General features: G+C 42.0%; 2 protein-coding genes across 6 annotated transcripts in view; one reads left to right on the top strand and one right to left on the bottom strand.

Annotated features, from left to right (window-relative positions):
* The window catches only part of RMI2 (RecQ mediated genome instability 2), a 72,633-nt gene extending 55,465 nt beyond the window's left edge, over window positions 1-17,168 (top strand). Inside the window, exons 1-2 of one of the 3 annotated variants that reach the window (XM_021538022.4) lie at window positions 15,911-16,187; window positions 16,757-17,168. In XM_021538022.4, coding sequence (XP_021393697.1) covers window positions 15,911-16,187; window positions 16,757-16,905 — 426 coding nt within the window. In that variant the 3' untranslated portion in view covers window positions 16,906-17,168. Of the gene's footprint in view, window positions 1-10,239; window positions 15,659-15,910; window positions 16,188-16,756 lie in introns of those variants that run through there. The other 2 variants (XM_085591746.1, XM_085591747.1) reach the window with 2 other exon arrangements.
* Window positions 17,169-20,139: 2,971 nt separating this feature from the next.
* Window positions 20,140-22,011, bottom strand: part of APOLTP (apolipoprotein lipid transfer particle homolog) — a 77,216-nt gene continuing 75,344 nt past the window's right edge. For all 3 annotated transcript variants that reach the window (XM_085591725.1, XM_085591723.1, XM_085591726.1), the window contains one exon: window positions 20,140-21,785. In XM_085591725.1, coding sequence (XP_085447851.1) covers window positions 21,770-21,785 — 16 coding nt within the window. In that variant the 3' untranslated portion in view covers window positions 20,140-21,769. The remainder of the gene's footprint in view (window positions 21,786-22,011) is intronic.

The following is a 22,011-nucleotide window of genomic DNA, read 5'->3' as shown; positions in this document are numbered from 1 at the left end:
GTCTTAATTTTAAGGGCTGGAATTTGCAATTAGGTTTTTAAAATATGGTTTCCTGTAGATAATTCTGTGTTCTACAAAGAAGAAACTTTGCTAGCATTCCAGAACAGTTTTTTTTAATACTTACTGTTGTTTTTTAAAACTTACTGTTGTTTTAATTATGTTAATAGCCAAAAAGATAATGTGCTGCACATGGGAGTGCAGGACTCTCCCAGGTGCTGAATGTGGAAATCACTGAGTTGAAGCAGGATAGTCTGGCAGAACTGAGGTTCCCCCTGCTTTTCTGGATCTTGGAACTCCTGCTTTACTTAAAATTAATCACAAGACACCAGAAGTGTTCTAATTTTTGAGGGTAAGTGCTTTTGTGCTACTGCATCTGTCTGTGCTCACAAGGCACACACTGCCAGTGTGCTGGTTTCTAAACAGAGCTGAGCAATGCAAAGCATCTGTGCAGGTCAGGGATGACTCAAACAAATCTAAGTCGATGGAGAGAAGGCGGCAGAAGGGGTAGTATTTCTTCCGTCTGAAGTGAATGCATTGAAACCTCATGAAAAAACAACACTAAACATATGAGGCCTTTTGGAAAGTGTCTCTGTGTAACTGCATCCACAACATGTAGAATGATAATATCATCTCCCGAGCTGAGTCGAATGGCAGAGCTGCAGGAGAGCTCTAAATAAAGTGGTAGGCGGTTTCCTGCTAAAACTCCCCTGCATGTCCAAGAACCCAGTGTGACTCAGCTGCTGCAGTCACTGGGAACTCAGCACAGACACCCTTTCCTACTTGCGTGGTTTTACTTCTCTTTTTGCACCAAACCAAGAGGGGCTCCATTCATCCCTGGAGGAATTGAATTGACAAATATGACCCATTACTTTTCATCGTCTTAAGCTAATGAGCTCACAGTAGACCCAACAGGACTGTTCAGACTTCTTGTCTGGTTAGCAGTGACCCCACCCACACCTGCAAAATGATGCGTCTGCTTTGATCTTTCACATGAAAGTTCTTAGGACTTATATTCACATATTTTTACTGGGCTTTTTGATGGCCTAAAAATTAAATTTTTCTTGCTTTTATTTCATGTGCAAGAATATCAGAAATTACCTTTTTTGTTCTTTTTTTTTAAGAGTATGTGTGTAAATATGCCAAATAGGAGATAATGATGTATTTATTTATAATGCATTTTCCAATGTACCTGCTGTTCCTTCCAAGAATTAACACCTGTGGAAAGATGAACTGAGCTGGAAGAATCCCATATTAAAGTAACAGTAGTAACAATGTCTAGTAGCTTTTAGATCAGCAGCATTCATTGTCACTTGCACTAGAATATTTTATGTCTGAAGCAGTCAGATGTCACTTTACTCCTCTGGGCTTATGGTTTTGGAACATCCTTTGCCATTGAGATAAAGCTTTCTATGGTCAATTTTGAATTTGTATAGACACAGTTGCCTTTCTATGTGAAAAGTTTTGTACACACACAGCTTTAAACTTGGGGCATTGGGAATTAATAAAACATGTTTGGGAGATCTGCAGGTTTCCATGAACTGACCTAGAAGAAGATATCCTTTTCCCCTCTTTATTCATACAATATTTATTATGCTGCTTCTTTCTTACACTTCTGTTTCTATGTTGTCTCTTCTCCCCCACAGTCTTTTTCCTTATTTTATTTATTGTACTCCCTCTGTGCTAGTCCCAGCTAACTCCTTATCCGTTTCCTCCATAATAGTGCTGGAACGTTGTCCCATCTGACCTTGCTCTGTGTGAACAAATACCTATGGTCCAGGTTTAAAATTTACTCTGCTCTGTTTTCTTCTGCTTTCCAGCCCAATGTTATCTAAGCAACTCTTTAATTTCTGTTTAATATCTGTTTTAGTTTCAAGATCCAGTCTGCCTTTTGCTTTCTTTCTCTCTGTTACATTAAGTATAGTTCGTACAGGGCTTTATTTTTTTTTTTCCTTCTGAGAATTGTCTACTTTCTCCAGAGTTTTCAGTTTGGCTTCTGAAGGTTATCTGTGGTTCCTTGTTAGTGAACTTCGTTTCTGGGAAGTTCAGCCTCCTTGTATTCTGACTCAAGTCATTAACATCAAAGTACATTCTTCTTTTTCTTTCAAATTCCTATAACTGCCCACTTTTCTTCTCTCTCCTCTTCCCCAGTCCCCTCCGGTGCCCTCCACAGCAGTGCTCTGCAGGGCATGGCCTTACCAAAGCTGACACTCAGTTGCTTTCCCTCAGCCAGGTCCTCCCGTGCTGCCCTCACAGAGATGAATGACAAGGACTTGGTGTGTTTTGCAGCCCTCCCATCTGAAAAGCAGGAGTCAGGGTTTTCCCAAGTGCACCTGAGGAGGAGATACCCAAGGAGCTGGGGCCAGGAAGGAACTCAGATTATTGCAGAGGCCAGAGGGAGCTGAGAGTTGGCTGGCACTGGGGACCTGCCACTGGAGAAGTGTGGTGAGGGATGCAAAGGTCACCGGGTCCAAAGACAGGGGGAGCTGACATCAGTGGGTGGAAGTGCTGGAGATGTGGCATGGATGAGGGGACTCAAAGGCAGGAGGGGCTGGGGCTCACCATCTTTCAGAGCTGGTGCTATCAACTGGGATTCTGGCTTGGGGACCTAGGACACACGGTGTCCTAGTGCCCCATCCCCCTTCCTCCCAATGAACTGCCCTATCCCCCTTTTTCTTCTGCCAGAAATAGTGTCAGTACATAGTACATCCACTTCCAAATAGGAGGTTTAATAGACAACCTGATCACTCTGATATCCACACTAAATGATAATTTTATTTCACCACGTGACCAGAACTCTCTTCTTTCTCCTCCTCTTCTTCCCCCACATACTCTTTATTTCAAGTATAGTACTTAGGGAAAATTATGGGGCTACGTGGGTGGTGCCCCACAAACAGAGTGGGTGCTGAGATCCTGCCTTCTGAGAAGAGCTCACCAGAATGACCAGTGAGGGCAGTGAGTGGGCAGAGCCCAGTGCTGGAAGAGCTGCACCTCCCAGCATCCTGCAAGGTGACTGCTGCCTGTGGCTCTGATAGCACAGCCTGTGCCCACGTCAGAGAGGGAAAGTGCTGCAACCCTTACTGGTCATGGTGAGTCATTTGCACCTTTTGCTACATCTGGCATGAATTTCATTTTGAGTTACTCCTGTGCATTTTCAATATCTCCTTCACCAGAAGCTGGAGCCAAAGAGGTGAAATTACATTTACCAGAATCTGTCATTAAAACTGACAGCTGGTTCTCATTAGAAGTAAAATAATGAGGTTTTGAACAGCTCTAAACAGTGCCATTTTCAAGTAGTTGCACGTAGAGTAAGACTGTTAATCAGAAATAATAAAGAGAATATAATCCCAGGTATTCAAATGCACCTGCCTGTACTTTCCCCCTATTAGAGTTGAAATCAAGCAAGGAAACAGTACTTGGGGGACAAGTCCAATTAACCATGACAAAGAGGAATTTACTGGGTGAAACCAGCAAGCCTGTTTTAAATTAAAGAAAAATTTGTGTCACTCTTTTGTCTTTACATAACACTGTCTGCAACTTAACAATAAGCATTAGCTTCAGATGGGCTTTTGTACCACCTTGGATTACATTCACAGTTTTGGTCTCATCCATATTGTGAGGTTGTCAGTGTCTCTTTTGGCCGTCAGATTTATGTCAATTGTTTATGGCCTCAAATAACTGTACCATAAACTCCTGTACTACTCAGAGGACATGCTCTGCCTTCAAATACACACCTTTGTTGTGGCTTGGAAAACTTTCCACCAGGACTTTACCTTAGTGCCTTCTCTGTTTTTTTCTTGTGCTTGTATTGAAGTATTTTACAGGGACAGATTTAACAGGAACTTGGACTCAGTTTTTCAAAGGAATTAGGAGCAAAACCTTCTTTATTTGCACAGTGCCAGTCAGGTATAACTGCAAGAGCTTTCTGCTGAAATAGAAAAGCCACACTGATAAATAAGGCAAACCAAAATAGTTAGAAAAACACTCACTGGAATTATGTCTGTTTATATTTAAATCTCTTGTTTGGAGGAAGTTCTGGTTTTACCTTTAATACTACACAAGTTCCTACAAAAGTCAGTTCAATGTTAGTATTACTCAATTTCTGAAGAAATCATTTGGGTTTGTGTTTAGAAAATTTACTGCCAAGCCCCCTCTGCTGGAGGGAAAAACTATGTTTTCATCCCTGCATGCTGAAGACATCTAGTAAAAACATTCCAGCTTATTACTGTGCAAGTTATTACAGGCTCAGAGTTCACAAGGTCTTTACTAACTTTCTATTATTATCTATCATTATCTGTCATAAGTTGTGCTTTAGAGAAGAGTGGATGATTACTGCAAATTTGTTCAAATTATTCCATCTGAATGAATTGAAAATTCATCTTCTCAATTGATTCTTTTTTGTCATCCAAGTTATTTTCAGTAGTGTCCACCCTCTTAATTTCCTGCTGTATCTCGTATGTATTATTTACATCCTTTGTCAGCAATCATTACACACTGTTAGAGTGAACTCACATAATACAGCAAACAGAAAGAGTTTGACTGCAAGAAGCCCACATGCTTTTCCAAGGCAATTCAAACTGCAAAGATGTGCTTGTCTTTCTGACTGCTCTGCTTGTCTCTCAAGTGTGACAAGAGCAGGTGAAAGACAAGATGATGTGCTGATTAAGCCACACTTGTCATTTGTGTATGACAAACCTTTTTGCAAGGACCAGCTTTACACTTACAGATCAGGAAACAGGCACAGCAAGGAAAGACAAGCCAATAGCTTCAGCATTGAATGAGGATGTGGATTTCAGCCCTGCTCTGAAACACACTGCCTGGTGAACTTGTTCTAGTAAAGTAGTTCTGTTCTAGTTAAGTAGTTCTAGAAAAGAAGTATGTTGCAACATTGAGCATTGCCCAAGTTGGAGGATTCTGAGACAAAGTGCTGGACTTGTTTATGTCCCCTGTGGTGTACATTGGGAGCACTGAGTTTCTTGGAAAGGAGATCCAAAGCAGCCAGTGTGCCATGCAAGCAGCCAGTAAGGAACTATTGCCTACAGAGCTGAAGCTTTTCCCCCCTTGAGACTGTTCAAAAATCAGTCTCTGAAGAAAGGCAAGAAAGGCAGTCTTTTAAAAATGGAGAAAGTCAAGAGAGCATTGCTGGGGCAGCTGATTTGAACTTAGATCTCGTCAGAATGTGGAACGTGAGATTTGGGTCCTGTTTGGCAGAGAGCAGTCATACTTCAGTTTCTCCCTTTTCTTGCAGTTGTCCTAACAAGTCAGTAGCTGTTTCCTCTCACTGAGAGGGAATGAGGTGTATTTGTTAATATTTGGGAACTTAACATCTAGAGCAGTTACGTGTGGCAGGGAAACACTGGATTCTGGTGACCCCTCTGAGTGCTGTTAACTTACTGCACATTAATCAGTTATTAGATAAGCTACTTAAGTGGGATTGAAGAAGTCACTCACCTCTGTAAAATTAAAGCTCCAGCCTGCAGGTCTAAAGGCAAGGCCCACTCTTTCTGTAGGTCAATGGCTCTTGAAAGCCTTTCTGTGAACTAAAGCAAGCTCACAGGAAGACCAGAGAATGTTTCCTTCTATGGGTTTGTAGTGTGAGGTCCTAATTTCAAAATAAGTCTTGAGAAGCATGTCCTTGAGTCCATGCTAGGGAGAGGTTTGAGCCTGATTTCCCAAACTGAAGCCTGAAGCACCCACATTCCCACAAAAGATCTCACTAGTAAACTGCTGCATAAAACTGAGGAGGTCGAAAAAATAATTAAACCCCTTTAAGAAAGTGTCTCTAATGAAGTCTCTGAAGGGATGAAAACTACTTCAAGCCTCTATTATTAGATTCTGTTTGAAAAAATAGTGACAATTGTTCCACAAAAATCAAACTAGCAACACTGAGGGAAGGAAAACCATACGGAATTGGTGTTCTATGTTAAAAAAAAGATTCTTTTAAAAATGTAATCGTATTTCAGATAAAAACATTAATTAATTAAAGTTTCCTAGAATATACTCTAAGAACAACATGTGAGGTTCTTAGCTGCAGTAGCCAAATAAATGTTAGAGTTAACAACAGGTTTGGACCAGAAATAACTAGTCCTGAGTTCTAGGGAAGTTAGAAAACCCAGCCCATCTTTGGAAACTGATGCCCAACAGGGCAGAGGGTTAAAAACTAGTCTCAGTTCTCCTGTATGCAACATTTTGTGACTATGCAACATTTCCTGGCCAGTGAAATGCAGCTGCAGTACCTCCCAGGTGCAAGTAATCTGTTGCTTTATAATTTCAATGCAATAAATAGTTCCCTTCTGACTGAGAAGGTTTTATTGCAGGGTCTGTGTACATTGAAGGGAGAAGAGAGGAAGGGGGGTAGGAAGAGGTATCAGGAAGTGCTTCTGTCCCAAGCAGTAGGTAACCAGAGTCAGCTCTGCAACTGGAGGAGCACCATCTTTGAAGCATTTGGACATGCTGAGGTACACTTCAGAGTTTCTAGGTCTGCAGTGTAGGGGTCTCATCCCACCTTCACAGGATTCTTATACTTGTATGATCAGAGCTAACCCGCCTCCAGAGGCCAAACTCTGCCCAGCCAAGCTGTAGAACTTAGTAGAAGTACTGGAAAAACAAGCAGAAGTTCCCTCCTGCCACTCAGTGGGATGTAGGACAGGGACTGACCCAGGAGACAACTTGTTTCTTTCCAGAAGCCTTTTCATGCATAGTCTGTTCATTTCTTACCATCTGAAATGCACAGTCTGCCCATTTAGGCAGAGCTGCAACATGAAGATACAACTTGAGAGCTATTGAGCTAAGGCATTACATATCCAGACATTTATAGACAATATAAATGTGTGAATCAAAAGCAGCAAATGAAAACCATGATGGAAACTTGTTCTTCAGTATGAGCTTGCAAGAAACAGCTACCAGGAAAGATGAAAGCATTGCTCCTAAGGCATATATCTGTAACTTTTCTGATGAAATAATAAATAAATACACTCTTTCCTACTCACATACCAGGAATTTAACCAAGCTTAGTCTAGGATTACAGACCATAAACCATAATTTGAGGACATTGTAAAACATGAAAAATGCTTGAAATTCAAGGACAGAAAGTTCTACCATAGTTTATGAGTAAGAATCTCGTGGCACTGCTCCTTTTATGACTTTACAAGTACTCTTTACAAATGTTATCAGTTCACAACACTCCACAGCTGTGTGACGGAAATTGCAGAAGTACTGGTGGAGCTTTACCGCTTTACATCTGGGAAATGCAGCCTTTAGAAGGAAATGCATCTATCTATTTTACAGATCAAACGATAAATGGGAAAGATTCTCCAGTTACTTTCAGTTCTGTTTTCTTTGGCTGGAATTTTTGTTTCCCCCCTGATAATCACGTGTCCAGCCAGAACCCAGGGTAGTACAATGACATTTCTAAGAAACAGAAAGGAAAGTTGCCACAAGCAAAAGGGACATTCATCAAACACTGCCAGTTTGGAGTAAAATGGGGCACTATTTAAATGAACACTCCTGTGACTGTAAACTTCAGAGATTTTCTTAACAAAGACTGTTCCTCCCAGCCTTGATTTTGGAAGTTGCTAGTGACCATTACTCGGGTTGATAACACAGGAGACCCGAAGTGTGTAGCATTTTTCGGAAGGCACTGTGTACCCATCAAAAGAGGAAATACACCCTTCAGTCAGAAGAATCAGTGATTGATACTGAGCAGCACTTGTTTTATGAGCAGTATATACTGTTATGTAACTAGGCCAGCCAAAGTGGTTTGTGAACTATCCACATTATGTATATTCTGAATCTAACCTACATACCTGAATGCCTAATTTTTCCAGGCAGGGAAGAGCAGTGGAACTGGAGAGTGATTTGAGCCAGCCCAGTTGCATTTGCAAAATGTCTGCCCAAAGGTATTCATTTCTTCATCAATATGCTTAACTGCTGTTCACAAACCTGGATGGTCATAAAAAAGGGGCCTGGAGAATATTTTTGCTATCCCCAGACACTCATTCAAGTATTTAATTTGCTAGAGATGAATGTAAAACTGATGCCATTAAATGGCAGCATGAAAGCAGTAGTGAGTGTGCTTCAGCCTTGTTAGCTCCACTGGTGAGTGCTGGAAGCTCTTGTGGTCTGCAGTGGACTGAAACACCACTGAATTCTCAGCAGAGGAAGACCCAGAGGTAGCAGAATGCAAATAAACCAGTGGTCTGTGTCAAACAGTAGAGTCAACTGTTCAAGTATCGCTCTGCCTTAAAAATCTATGAAAACAACAAAAATGAAAATGCCTAACCCACATCTTGTGGTTATTAGTAATCACAGAATTATTTTATAGGTCTAGATAACGTATTGGCAAACCAGAGATTTGCAGGTAAGAAAAAAAACTTGCACGTGCCTTTCACTTTCACCCAACATGATTTCTCATAAATGAAGCTGTAACCGGCAGTGGAGGCCAAGATCTGCCAAGCTTTGCCTTGCAAATCCAAGGTCACGTGTTGCCTTTTTCTGTTCTCAGGTGTCTCTTGTCTGATATTCATAGTTGTTCAAATTGTAGCAGAGCTACAGCTCTTCAAATGCTCCTGTGCAAAAAATTTGAAATTACTTGAATATAAATGCTTGATGTTTGGAACATCAAAACTCCAAAGGTGCAACCAAAAATGTGCACACAGTATCCTGCCAGCTCTGCACAGACACTCTGTGACATTTGCATGAGTCTGAGGCACCATCTGCACTGAACTGATGTCTCCTGGTTGGCTCTTACCGTATTGACAGTTTCTATTTTGAACAAACAAGCACTGATGGCTTTTGCAATAGAGTGCACTACTGCTACTTTGGTTTTGTGGGCTTGTCAAGTTTTGAAAATAAGGTGTACTGGGTCTGCATTTATCATTTACTGCTGCTTTTCATGACAAGCTGAAAGCTTGCTAAGTTTTTGACTTCAATATATTTTGATCCCCGATGAGTCAATTTTTGGTTGCATTTGAATTTCAAGTCCAAGTTTTGTTGTTTAGTTTGGAAGGCTGCCCTATATAGAGCTACATTCAGAAACAACAATTGTGTTGCACACTATATGCCATCTTCTAGTCTTCTATAAAAATCAAATATTTTCATATGAATCATTAGTAAATATTTAAATATATTCAGGTAGATAAATGTTCTTACATTTGCCTCACTGTAGACTTCACACAACCTTTAGTTTAGTAGAAGGGTCAGCTTATCTCTACATAAAAAGTTATTTAAATATTTCTCCTTGAGTAGATCCTTTTCACAGTTTGTTTCTGTGTTCCTCCAGTTTGTGTTGTTTTCCTGTTTAGTTTATACCATGAGGTTCTGAAGTCTCACTGGAGGAGCTGATTAAAATCTTGGAGCACCAATATTTACTTTGGAGCAAACATATTTACCTTCACAAAAGCTGAGTACTGAGATGCTCATGGATCAGTTGCCAGTGATGGCTGTTCAATACAGTGAATGCTAGCAATAAAATTCTGACGTTCATTCCATAAAATTCATATTTGCCTTTGCATATTCTGAGCTTAGTGGAATGAGATGGGTCTAAATTAGAGTTTCAGCATAGTGCTTAACATAAGGTACTCTACAAACTAAAACCTGTCATTAAAATTACTTAAGAGGTGGAGGCAGTTTGTAACATTTTAATGTCAAATTGTATTTTAAAATATGACATTTCCTTATGGCTTTTAGAGGTCTTTTCTAAAATGAACTGATAAGATGTCTTCCCATTGGTTCATGCAGTCTTGTGTCTTTTGACTTTTTTAGTAAATTAAATAACCCGAAGTATACATAAAACCTAAGAAAACATACTTCATCAATTATACAGAGTGTTCTGATTTAGGAAGAACTCTGTGGTTTAACACGACATTTTATATCTTCTAGACCTATTAAAAGGTAAGTAGGCCTTGTATATCCATATATTAATGTGACTTCGATCTAAAATTACTGCTATTAACATGCCAACATTCGTTCAATCATTCATTCACTCATGCCAGTAGTTGGGGAGCAGGCTGCTATTTGTAGGGGCTATGGCAATAAATGCATTCTACATTCAGGCTTGTAAGTACTTCTGGGTTTGAATCTTGCCTTACAGAATGCACACCATAGTAAGAAACTGGAAACTCAAGCTTCTTTAGGTCCCAGTCCTCCTATGTACACAAAACCATGTAAGTACTATTGTTGAGCAGCTTCAAACGAAGTTTCACTGCTGGTGATTTCCTCTTTATATTGTTTTTGCTTTTTCAGTCATTCAGCTGTTTGTTGTGAATCCATGTCTGGTGTCCCCCTGCAGAGCAGCACAAGGCCAGCTGTTCCTCCAGCTGTGATTTTTACTTTTTCTTTCTGAAGTATCAGTTCTGGGGCCTTCCTGCTGAGCTCTTGGCAGCATCCTCCCCTCCCAGGCCATTCCTCTCCCCCTCCAGGTGTCACTGCCAGCACCAGGTGAGTTAGGACACCATTGCTCACAAGAACTTTCTGAAGAAGATGCCAGTGCTTTATGCCCTGTATCCAGTCCAGGATCCTTTTTGTCTCCATCCCTGGGCAATCACATGAACAAAGCTTTAGCCACAGAACTAAGTGCAGCCATTTTACACACAGAGTCTGATCTCAGAGCAAAATTTGGTTAGTTAAGGACAGTCATGACATGTGTCTGAGGTGATACTCCATGGGAATACAGGTAACAAACATTGGCCAAAGCACAGGGAGTAGTGAGGACAATTCACTTTCACATGAATTATCAGAGATTAGAAACAGCAGTCTGGTCTGCTTGGCTGTGCAACCTGCAGCTGCCACCAAGGCTGCTATTAAATGTGGACCCTTGAAGACTGTGCAGAGTAATACTGCACACAGCAACAAAGGTGCAGGCTTTCTCCTCTCTGGCTCCCTGTAGCTCTTGGCTGCTCACTTCAAACGTTCCTCTTAAGTAGCTTGATGCTAACTTCCATCCAAAAGCTTTTTCTTAAATTAATGCATGTGTGTGCTGAATGTGAGATTGGTGTAAAATTCTTGAGTTATTATATTAAAATTCATAATTCCTTTCAATTGTGCTCTAACATTTTATTAACTTGAAATTACCTTGATTGGTGGTGCTGTAGCTGTGATGTTTTTTAGTTTAAACAACATAAAGTTTATAGGGAGAGATGGTCTTTTTGACTGGACCTGAGAAAGATCTTGCCTGCATGAACATTTCACTATTAGTGAAAGCCTCTCCCTACTAAGCACCAGAAATTTATTTAATGGATTTTTGAAGAGGCCTTGATTATTTCAGAATCCTGCTGATGTGTGCTCTGGAATGGCTGTAACTTCTCAGCCTTACTGGCTTCTATGTAGATTTCTATTTGACAACTCAGACTTCAAGTTTTTCAAAATAAAATGTCACTCCGCTGCCTACTGTTCTTTAGGAAAATTATTCTTGTGTCACATTGCTGAATGAACTGCCCATGCTAATCAGAGTGTATTTATGCAAGAGCAGCAGCTGTCAAGGAAGGCACTATGATCTGTATTCCCCTGCAGTGGTTATAGGGACTCTCCAGTCTTGTTAAGCTTTTGCTAAATACCCAGTTCTTTTAAAAAGTGAAACTCAGTCAAAAAGGTTAGTGACTGAAGTCTTCTAGCTACTAGCCCAACTTCAGTCAGGATGAAGATCTAATGCTTTGTATGCCGTTCATATTTCCTATTTAAAGAGTTCTTTTTTCTTGTGCAGGATTTTGAATAAGCCTGTCTGGAAGCCAGCTCTGCAGACTATTTCCAGAGCAGCAAACAGTCCTTACTAGTAAAGCCTGAATAATTATTTTTTTTCTTTAATCATGTTATAGTCCTATTCCATAGAACACTGATTTATTTAATTTACATGCCAGCATATATATATACCATGGAAAGAAACCAACAGGTGACACCCACTTCTGCAGAACACAACTGCAGTTCTGTAAGTATTTCCTCTAAGTATTCTTTGTAAATGAAATGAGTCAGCTAAGCAGGACAGCATTGCTCTTTTCACAGCCTGCAGGCCCCATGGCAGGGATGTGTGGCAAGTGACAGGAACTGAGTAAGTCTGCACGCCAGTGGGAGCAATTAAATAATTTCTCATGCTAAGGCTGGCTGTACAAGCTGAGGTTTCCCCCCAACTCTCTGAGGAGATGCTGTTTTTCCTCTCCACATGCTGGATGTAGCTGGCAGCTCCTGGCAGCTGTAGGAAGGCTTTTGCCATAATCCTCTACAGATTCCTCTAAGCATAGGCTCACATGCTATGCAGAGCATCTGTATTGGGTTCTCAGGGAAAAAGAGCACTGGGACATGCCTTGCTAATGCTTTGGTTGATGGTATTTGCCACAAGATGAGGTCACCATATCTTAGGGTGATTCCTCTGTCACTCTGAGTGCAGGTTTTGGCTTGACACCATGGGAGAGGCCAGATTCTTCTTGTTGTTGTAAGTAGTGGGGTTCTGATGTCTGTTGCTCACATTTACCTGCCCTAAGTCACATCTAAAATACCACTTATTCAGAGCCACCTCCTAATTAAAACTTTGTCAGGTTGCACCTAGAGTTTTCCTGTTTCAGCATATGACTTTGCTGGCTCCAGGTCTTATGAAATTCCTGGTCAAACACAATTTAGTATCCATCTGCCAGACTGCTCTGTCCCAAAGCATAAATTACAAGAAGCTGAAGCTCATGTTAGGGATGTAAATACAACTGACTTCCAGCCCATTAATTCCAACTCATTGATCCATTAATTTAAAATAATTAATTAAATTCAGTGATGATGAGATAGTCTAAAAAAAAAAAACAACCTTGAGGGATGAAGATGTTTTTCTAGACTTCAGTTAGCATGTCCATCCACATTGCATCTTTTATGGAATACAAAACAAACACCAGGAACAACTGAATTTTATATTTTTGTGTTTGTGTCAAATTGTTCTGTGTGCAGTGTAAGAAAATAAGTCTAAATGATGACGGGTCTCTTAAAGGAAAAACCTGATACTGTATGTGCTAAAAGCTATCCTTCAGTGAAGTTTCATATGAATGCCAGGGAAAGGAAAACAGTCTCAGAGCCCTCACTTGCAGAGTAATTATTGCAAAGGATTGTTTTCACATCTTCCTTCAGTGATGCTGAGCTCCCATGTGCTGCTTCCTTTTTCTGAATGAGGATATGAAAGGCTCAATCATATCCTTTTGCAGTTTACTCTGTCTGTGGGCAGGCATTGTTGCTGGAGATGCCAGAATAGAGCAGGTGCTGGCCTGCTCCAGTCACATCCTCTGAGTTCTGAATCTGAATGCTCTGAGTTTCTGGGCTGACCAGAGACAAGGTCTTTTGTGGATCTGTTTTACGGACGTTTTTGGGCCATTCAGACATTTGTGGGCCATTATGATCTGTGTATTTTTCAGCTCCACATTTTCTGACATTTCTTGCAGTCACTGTGGAGCTCCCAGCTAGCTCTATTCCTAAAGTAAGCTCTTACAAAATATTAAAAATAAAATTAAAGGAAAAAAACTTCATGATTATTTGGATTGCAAATCCTAGAAAAAAAATTAAAAATTTGTTTGAAATCCATTTCATAACTTCTCAGTACTAGGAAAGAAAAACAAAATTGAAGAACCTGTTCTATGCACATTGGCCAGTGGACTGGAAAGAAGGATTTTTTTAAAACTCTTTTGGGTAGAATGAAAGGCTGTAAAAGATCAGACTTCCTGGCCAAGGGAAAAAAGGATTTTTCTGCTTCTGTAATATCAGCCTTTTACCAAAATTAGGGAGAGAAGCAGAAAATTACTTCCATTTTAAGTAGCACTATCAGTGAGCACAAAAAGGCCTGAGCTCAACAGAAAATTTCAAGTTGCTGCTTCTTTGGAAATCTCTTTTCACAGAGATCTGAGGTCAAATTCTTTTCTAAGTTCTCTTGGCACCATACCAAAAAAAACCCTGTCAGTGTAATTGAGGGAGCCCTGACTCCTGCTTTCATCTGGACTGTGCTGTCTAGGTGTAGTCTGACCTTTTTTTTCACCCATGCTGTGACCATCTCCTTTGCATGTCAGCCTGAGGAATAATGTCCTTGAACACTGCTTTGAAGTGAGGTGCATATTGTAGTAGCAGGCAGGAGACTGATTCCTTCTTTTTTAATCTGTGCAAACCAAAAAAAAAAACATTTACCAAGCGTGCTCTCAAAAAATCTGCTCGTGTTTAATCCAGTGTCATTTAGAGCCACCAACTCTGTGCCTTTCCCAGCTGTGTGCTGAGCTTCCTCTGCTACCCTTAGAGGATGATCACTGTGGGGTCACCTCCAGAACAAGCCTGTTGAGGCCTCAGACATTTTCCCTGCAGCTGCAGAATGCATCTGTGCTGAGCTGCACCAGGTCTTGGGGAAGGGCTTTGCACATAATTCAGCATAACTATGCATTTTACTGAAAGATAAGGATTTTCTGGTTTAGGAAAACAAATCCATCTCTTGATGCAGGTTGCCAGTGCTTTTGCCCTTCTTATAACACCGTTTCTTGAAGGCAAATCTTTTAAAATGGACCTTTTAGTCTCTCCTGAAGATTACACTCTTGTAGGGGTCTTGCCTTGATCTGTAGATTTAATGGCTTAATAAGCTTTAGACACTCCTATTATGCAGTAACAAATAGGAATACAATACTTTTATCAATATTTGGCACAATTTTTTTTTAATGTGAAACTAAATATTGATGCTGTCAAGTGACTGCAGCTTAAGGGCATAAATTACAAATATTCTCCTGTGAGTCTTGCTCAAATCATGTATTCATATACAGTAACCATCTAATGTCTTTCTATTCCTGTAAGCTATATGATTTGATTGCCAGATTACATGGTTCTGTATTGTACTTAGATGTCAGTGTTTTTATTGTTATTACCAATATTATGTTTTATTCTTACTGTAAGTGGTAACAAAAAATTAACTGCTTCCTTACACTATAAAAAGAATACAGTCCCATTTACAGAATGTCTCCAAACAGAAAATATATTTGGAAAAAAAAAAAACCCAAACTGAATAAATAATTCACAACATGATGGGTGAATAGGAAAAAAGACCTTTTGATGTATTTTGTTGCTCAGGACAAAACCTGATTTTTAAAATAAAGTAACTGCCTATTTTAATGGAGAACCAAAGCTCTTCTAAAGAAGAATGACTGCAGTCAGTGTATTTTTACCCATTCTGCACTTTTGTAGGTAACAGGACTTGTGAAAGTAATTAACCCACCCCTTTGAGTTTCCTGATTATTGTCTTGTTCCAGACTCCTGTTTCTTCATTAGCTTATTTCTTGGCTTATTTTTTAAAAGAAATGTCAACCCACCCACCCAAAATAAACCATAACATTTCAAGAATACCAGACTGCAGCAAAGGCAATATAAACAGACAGTAAATAAATTCGTTAAAGCCTTGGAATTCAAGTCTCCCATCTTAAAACTGCCCATGGATTCAGTGCGTAATGCTCCGATTTCCCCAGAAGAGCATCCCTGGGAAAATCAGTGCGTGCATTTTCCTGTTTTCTCACGAAACCGGAGCTCCGTCAACTCACAGGTGAGCACCGTGGCCCCGTCCCGGCAAGCGGGCGGGAGGCCGGGCTGGCTGCAGCAGCGGGCCAGGGGCAGAGCAAGCGAACAGAGCGGCGAGTCACCGCCCACGCCGCCTTTGGCACGGGAAGGGGCCGGTCCTGAACGGTAAAATGACGGCCGCTCGGGCTCTGGGCTGCTGCAGCTGAGGGCCGGTGGCTCGGGGGCCGGCGCACGGTGCAGCCGCCGGGCAGCCGAGGCGGCGGAGCCGGCCCCGGCAGTGCCCGGCTCTGCACCCACAGCCCGGCCGCACGGGCCGCTCGGCTCCCGCTCCGCGGCTGCGGCCGCTCGGGGCCGGGCCGGGCCGGGCCGGGCGCTCCCCGCCCGCCGCGGCTGCGCGCCCTCAGCGCCGCGCAGCATGGCCGCGGCGGCGCCGGGCCCGCCGGGCCCGCCGGTGAAGGTGCTGGCGGCGCAGCTGCGGCGGGCGGAGCGCGGCGCGGGCGGCAGCTGGGAGCTGCGGCGGGCGGCGGCGGGCCGGGCCCCGCTGCCCCTGAGGGCCGTGTGGATGCAGGGCACCGTGCTGGAGGTGCGGCGCGGCGCCCAAGGCGGCTCGGCCCGGCTGCAGGACGGCAGCGGCGCCTTCACCGTGCTGGGCGTGGAGCAGGTGCCGCAGGGCCGGCCGTGCCTGAGCGCAGGTACCGCGGGGCGGGGAGCCCCGGGGCGGGGGCGCTGTCCTGTCCCTGCCGTGCCGCTGTCCCTCCCGTGCCGCTCCGGCGTGGTTCGCACATCCCCTCCGCCCGGCCGGGCCCCCGCAGGAGGCCCTGGGCAAGGAGAGAGATTCTTCTTCTCCTGTTTCTCTCTTCTCTTTCTTTTTTGCTTTATTTCCCTTCTCTTCTCTTCACCAGAACTGCCAGTTCAATTGGAGAGGTGTTGGTCTGCAGAATTGCAGAAATTGTGGTACACAGTAGGCACATTGCTTAAAACTTCTGACCTGTCCTCAGTCCATTCACAAAGCAGGACAGATTTGTGTTTGTTTGGCACTTACGGTATGTGGGAATGTAGTTAAATAGGCCGTAAAAGTGGCTGTACAGATAATTAAGCCTTTTTCTGAAATTTAGTTCTAAGCAATCTTCGTTCCTTGAGTTTTCTTACAAGTACCAGCATCTTCAATTTGCACTGTTTACTTGGCTTTAAGTAATTTGGTTTATGAATTTAAATGAAATACAAAGGTTAATTGAATTAAATGCTTACTTGTTTTTTTTAGGGAAGTATGTAATGGTGATGGGTGTGGTGCGGTCCTGCAGTCCGGAGCCCATTCTTCGAGCAATAAAGATGACAGATCTCTCTGAAAACCCCATCCATAAGAACATGTGGAACCTTGAAGTGGAGGATTTGCACAGAGTCATCCCCTAATACTTTTATTTTCTGCCTAAAATAACTGGAAACTTGTTTTCTTTGGCTTTTTGGTGCAGAACATTGGTCTATTCTGTGTAAGCACTCCTGGAGTAAACCAAAGTGAGACGTTGGGCTCAGTTAAGCATAGGGACCAGTGCTTATCTGATAATAATCACAGCTCATGTCTCCCAGTTGGTTTGATACCAGCATATTCGAGAAGTGCCTATTTGATGTTTTTAATTAAGATGTCCACACTATTAAAAAGGCTGTATGTTTGTTTCTGTGTGTGTTAGCTGCTGTTTGGGGGAGCACGTGTTAAGGCGTTTGTTCTACAGCAGGGCTGCACAGGACTCGTGTTACCAGGGTGAGCTCAGTACCTGGCCTCAAGGCAAAATGTGTTTCAATCCATTTAGGCTGTGCTTGGAAATAATTGCTTTCACCTGTATTTTCTATTTTAGTAATTACCATGTCTGTAAACTACTTGTAAGACAGGTGTCTCTTGGTAACAATTAGCAGTGTCTTGTACTTAAAATACCTCTCTAGTTTCTGAAATACCGAAAGTGGTAATGAGCCCTCTGTTCCAGTGAAGTGAAGTTAATGAAAAGATGTGATGCAGGATTCCTTGGAATAGGTTCTCCAGGTGCAAGATGTAAATACGTTTTACCTCTAGAAACAAACATTCTGTCCCTCAGTGTATTTTTCTTTTGAAGGTTTTTTGCTTCCAGTGTATGCTATTTTTAACTGTTTAAATAATTCTGAATTCTTTTCTGTTATTACCTTTCCTTTTCTGATAAAAAGAAACTATGAAATCACATCAAGAAACCTATAAAAAGGAGAAATGTTACATTGTTTTATTTATTATCTTTATTTTCCATCTTGTCTAAAGAGAATTTGGGTCCTGATGAATGCATTGCAATATCTGTGTGGAATGGCTTTTTGATTAGGGACTGTGTTGTCCAGCAATAGAGTTATGTTAATTAGGAATGCATATTGGAAGAGAAGAGAATCTGTGATTGAATGATCTACAACTCAAGATGAGAATCAAGTGGTGGTAATTAGATTTTTAAATTGTGGGACTAGGTTTTCAAAGCATGTGGAAACTGAGTAGCATCCTTTAAAGATTTTAGATCTTTGCAGACTAAGGACTGGATTTCAGAGTACAATTCCAGTCCTGAGTATGGTGTTCCAAACCAGACCACATCACAAGCACTTGGATAGTGGAAGTCCTGTGCTCCTGAGAGCCTGCTGATGAAATGCCAAGACATACAAAGATAAAGACTTGTGGCAGTCTGGGTTTATTTATTGTTTGTAATACTGAAAAAGATCTACTTGTGGAGTGCTGTGGCCTTCAGAAATAATCCATGTGACCACCATATCAGCTGGTAACTGGTTCATATTAAAAATTATTTTCCTAGGAGTTCAAAGCAAAAGACACTTGTAGCCAGGGTGAGTGTTGTACTTCACCTCATGAGAGGCTGATGGTGGCTGTTTAAGGCTGGGCTGATGGGCCTTGCTTCTGGATTTTCACAGTTGAGCATTGTACAGCTCTACTGGGTACTGGGAATTCTCCCTTTTCCTCACCTTGTGTCTCACATTCTGCAGTTAGAACATGGGTTTGTGGTGTTTGTTGCTGTTGTACAGGAGAGTATGTAACTAAGGAGTTACAGGATAAGGGAAATTGTTTAGGCCTGTGTTGAGGAGGAGAGCAAAGCTGAGCTCTTGTTACATCTCTTCTGGGGTTAACTTGGTGTAATAAGCAGAAATTCTGTGAACTTTATAGATCATGAGGGTTCTTTATAAAGAACATGTTGGAAGTAAGTTGTAAGCACTAAAACTAGGCTGGGAAGCATGACCGAACCTGTGTGTGCTTGCAAGGACAGCTGGTGTGGACTGGTGTGTTCAACATGCTCTCACAGCAGGAGTTACAGAGGCAGAAATTCCTACGTGTTGTGTGGTGGGGAGATCCATGAGATATGCAGTGCATATTATGTATTTGCCATATGACAACATAATTCATGTACTGCATGACCTGCATCTGAGGCATAAACAGTTTGGATTACTTCAGTCAAGGTGTTCAATAATGTGCAGCACTGCCAGTAGTTATCTACTGAAAGTTTAGTCCTGATAAAGCCAGGGCTAGTGCAGAGATAAAAGCCAGTTTTGAAATACTGAGGCTGATGGATTGATCTGATAAATGCTTTGGTCAAACCCTTCCAAGGTGATTGTTCTCCAGACCTTCATTCATGAGAAAGCACAAAGGCCTCTCAGTTGACCTGAGGGCTGTTTTGTGTGGAGCTGGCACACTGCCCTGCAGGGACACTGCTGTCCCTCCCTCCAGGTGCACCTGGAATGGGCTTCCCCACATCCCCCTGTCACTCTGGTGTTGTGTTTGCTGATAGGAGCTGCCTCTGTTAGGCAGGAGGGTGATGTGTGGGGTCAATTTTTTAATTCCCCAGGTGAGACATTAACATGCAGTAAAGAAGGCATACTTAAAAACAGTCTGGATGATGGTCTGGATGGTGTTATTGGTTTGTGAAAGTTCTGTTGAAGAGCCCCATGGCCTGTGACACTGCTTTGTTTGTGGGCAGGTATTTGGTGAGCAGGTGTGACAGAGCACTTGCCTTTGCATTAACAGCAGAGTCAGGCAGGGAGCAAAGGCACAGCTGCCAGTGCAGAAGCATGACATGAGGCTTTATTCATGACAGCTATCAATAAGTGCTAAACTTATGAACATGACCCGGAACCCTTCATTTAAGTGTGGGGTCATTTGGAGTTTTTTTTCCTTTTTTTTTCCTCACCCCTGATGGTGGCTCTGTTGGCCCTGCTCAGTGTAAGTGGTGTCTCGTGTATGCCCTGTGTGCAGGCAGGGTGTCCACCCTGGCTCAGTGGGGTGTGAGACCAGCCCATGGGGTCAGTGGGGTGTCCAGACCACCCCATGGGGTCAGTGGGGTGTCTGGGCTGGCCCATGGGGTCAGTGGGGTGTGAGACCACCCCATGGGGTCAGTGGGGTGTCCAGACCACCCCATGGGGTCAGTGGGGTGTCTGGGCTGGCCTGTGGGGTCAGCAGGGTTTCCAGCTGGTCTGTGGCTCTAGGGTCAGAACAGGACTGGGTCTGCTCCTGCTGAGCTTCAGGGCTGGAGGTGTGTCCAGGGCCTGTACAAGTTCCTGGCTCGAAAGAGTATCTAGACAGCAGCTGTGCATGTGGAGAACCTAGGAACAGCTCAGAGATACAAACAACTGGACTGAGCAAAATGTTTAAAAATGTTTATTGGTAGTTAAATGGCTTCTTTAGTACAAGTGATAAGTTATATGCAGCTTTTAGAGGAGACCTGATGTCTGTCCAGCTGTGTTGCTGTCTACAATTAACATTTAAGTTAAATTCCTGTATTTCTGTATTGCCAACTGAGCTCTTCTTATTTTGCTCTACTTGCTGATATTTTTCTTTGTTTCTGAAATTGTCACCACGGGATTTTTTTTCAGAGGTACTTGGTGTGCTTAGCTGGGGAGTGAAGTGACACTCAGTGACTGGGGAGAAAAATATGTGTTTTTTAATCAGTAACTGGTGTAAATATTCTGTAACTTCCAGAAATATTTCATAGAATTTTGGCTTTTTACAAGGGTGCAGGTGTAACATTATTACACAGGAAGACTTGATTTCTAGCATCTGAGGTGTGTGGGAATCCTAAAAATTGCAGGATTTTTTCCTGACTAATGTAGGAATCATGTTTTAATTAGTATCAAGCTAGAGAATAAGTGTTCAGAAAATGAGTGCAGCTGCAAGCACAGCATACACAAGATAAGAGGCAGCTGTTTGCTTTTTCTGTGAGCCAGTCAAACCCAGCCAGTACCAACCCTCCATAGAGGTCAGTGCAACTTTGTTACAAATAATCAATAAAAATGTACTCCAGCTTAAAAATAATGCTTTCAAATGTTTATTAGCATAATGTCATAGTAGGAAATACCTTTATTTCAATGTTTGCATATTTTGCAAACATTGCATTTGCAGCATTACCTTTTACCAAGGAGTAGCTGCATTCCAAGCAGCTGTGTGGAGGAAGGCAATGCAAATTTTAAATCAAGTGACCTACAATACAGAAAGTGATTTAACAGGTGAGACACTCACACAGCAGTAGCTGTAACACCCTAACGGTACTTCATGGGTAGGGTAGATCTTGGTCACCCCTCAACACAGCAACTGATTGCTGACGGGTTTCTAAAGACACAAAGGGAAAATGTGCAACTGGTGCACAGAAACTAAGAAGGCTGTTTCTCATTTAACAGTGCATACATTAAAAAGGGAAAAATCAGCACAAAAATGAGAAAATTATTAGCTGCTTTCCATTATTTACCCATCTTATTTCTGTCTTGGCCTTCTTGTGTGTTGGAGCACTTCCCAGATAACTTTCTCCAGAACAACTGAACAGTGGAGTTTCATTTCTGGAGAAAAAAGAAGTCAGCATTTCTGCTGACTCTAAGCTGATGATGCTGCTTTCACAAAGTAGTCCACTTGTACTAATCTGAGCTGGAAGAGAGCTTTTCTCAGCTTTTCAGTGTATTTGTGCTGTGGTTCAAGACTTGTGGAGAGGTAATTTTGCCACTGAATGGGAGAATTTTTTTAGAGTAACTGCTACTTTCCAATATCTTTTGGTTGATTATAGTTTCTTGTCAATATACTGAAATAATTCCTCTTGCCCTCAGGGGTTCTGGGTGGAAAGCTTTCCTTTTATACTATATATACTTCACTATATTCAAAGTTAACACTAATGCATCAACACATCTACTGTTCTTTCCCTGTTCTTGCCTCTAGCTTGCCTACCTAAAATAACTGTTCCCTTTTGGGTACTGGAAAGGTTCTTCCATCTTCAGGGCTGGTATCTGCCATTCAGAACTGGCTGGAGCTGAAACAAAGAAGAGATGAACTCCAGGTAAGTGATAAGTAAGTACAAGTCACATGTAATGCAACCTGTCATTACAGTGAAATACAAAAAAATCTCTGAAGGGAAAATAGCATCAGATATATTTATGACATCAAAACACTGGGGAAAGTACTCCAGCATTTTAGATATGGTTTTATCTTAGATCACTAAACTGAAATAAAGATGTAAGATTCTCTCATGTTTGATA

The sequence above is a fragment of the Lonchura striata genome, chromosome 14 (genome assembly GCF_050655825.1).
Source record: "Lonchura striata isolate lonStrDom1 chromosome 14, ASM5065582v1, whole genome shotgun sequence".
NCBI classification, from domain to species: Eukaryota; Metazoa; Chordata; class Aves; order Passeriformes; family Estrildidae; genus Lonchura; species Lonchura striata.
This window is presented reverse-complemented; position numbering and strand designations above follow the sequence as displayed.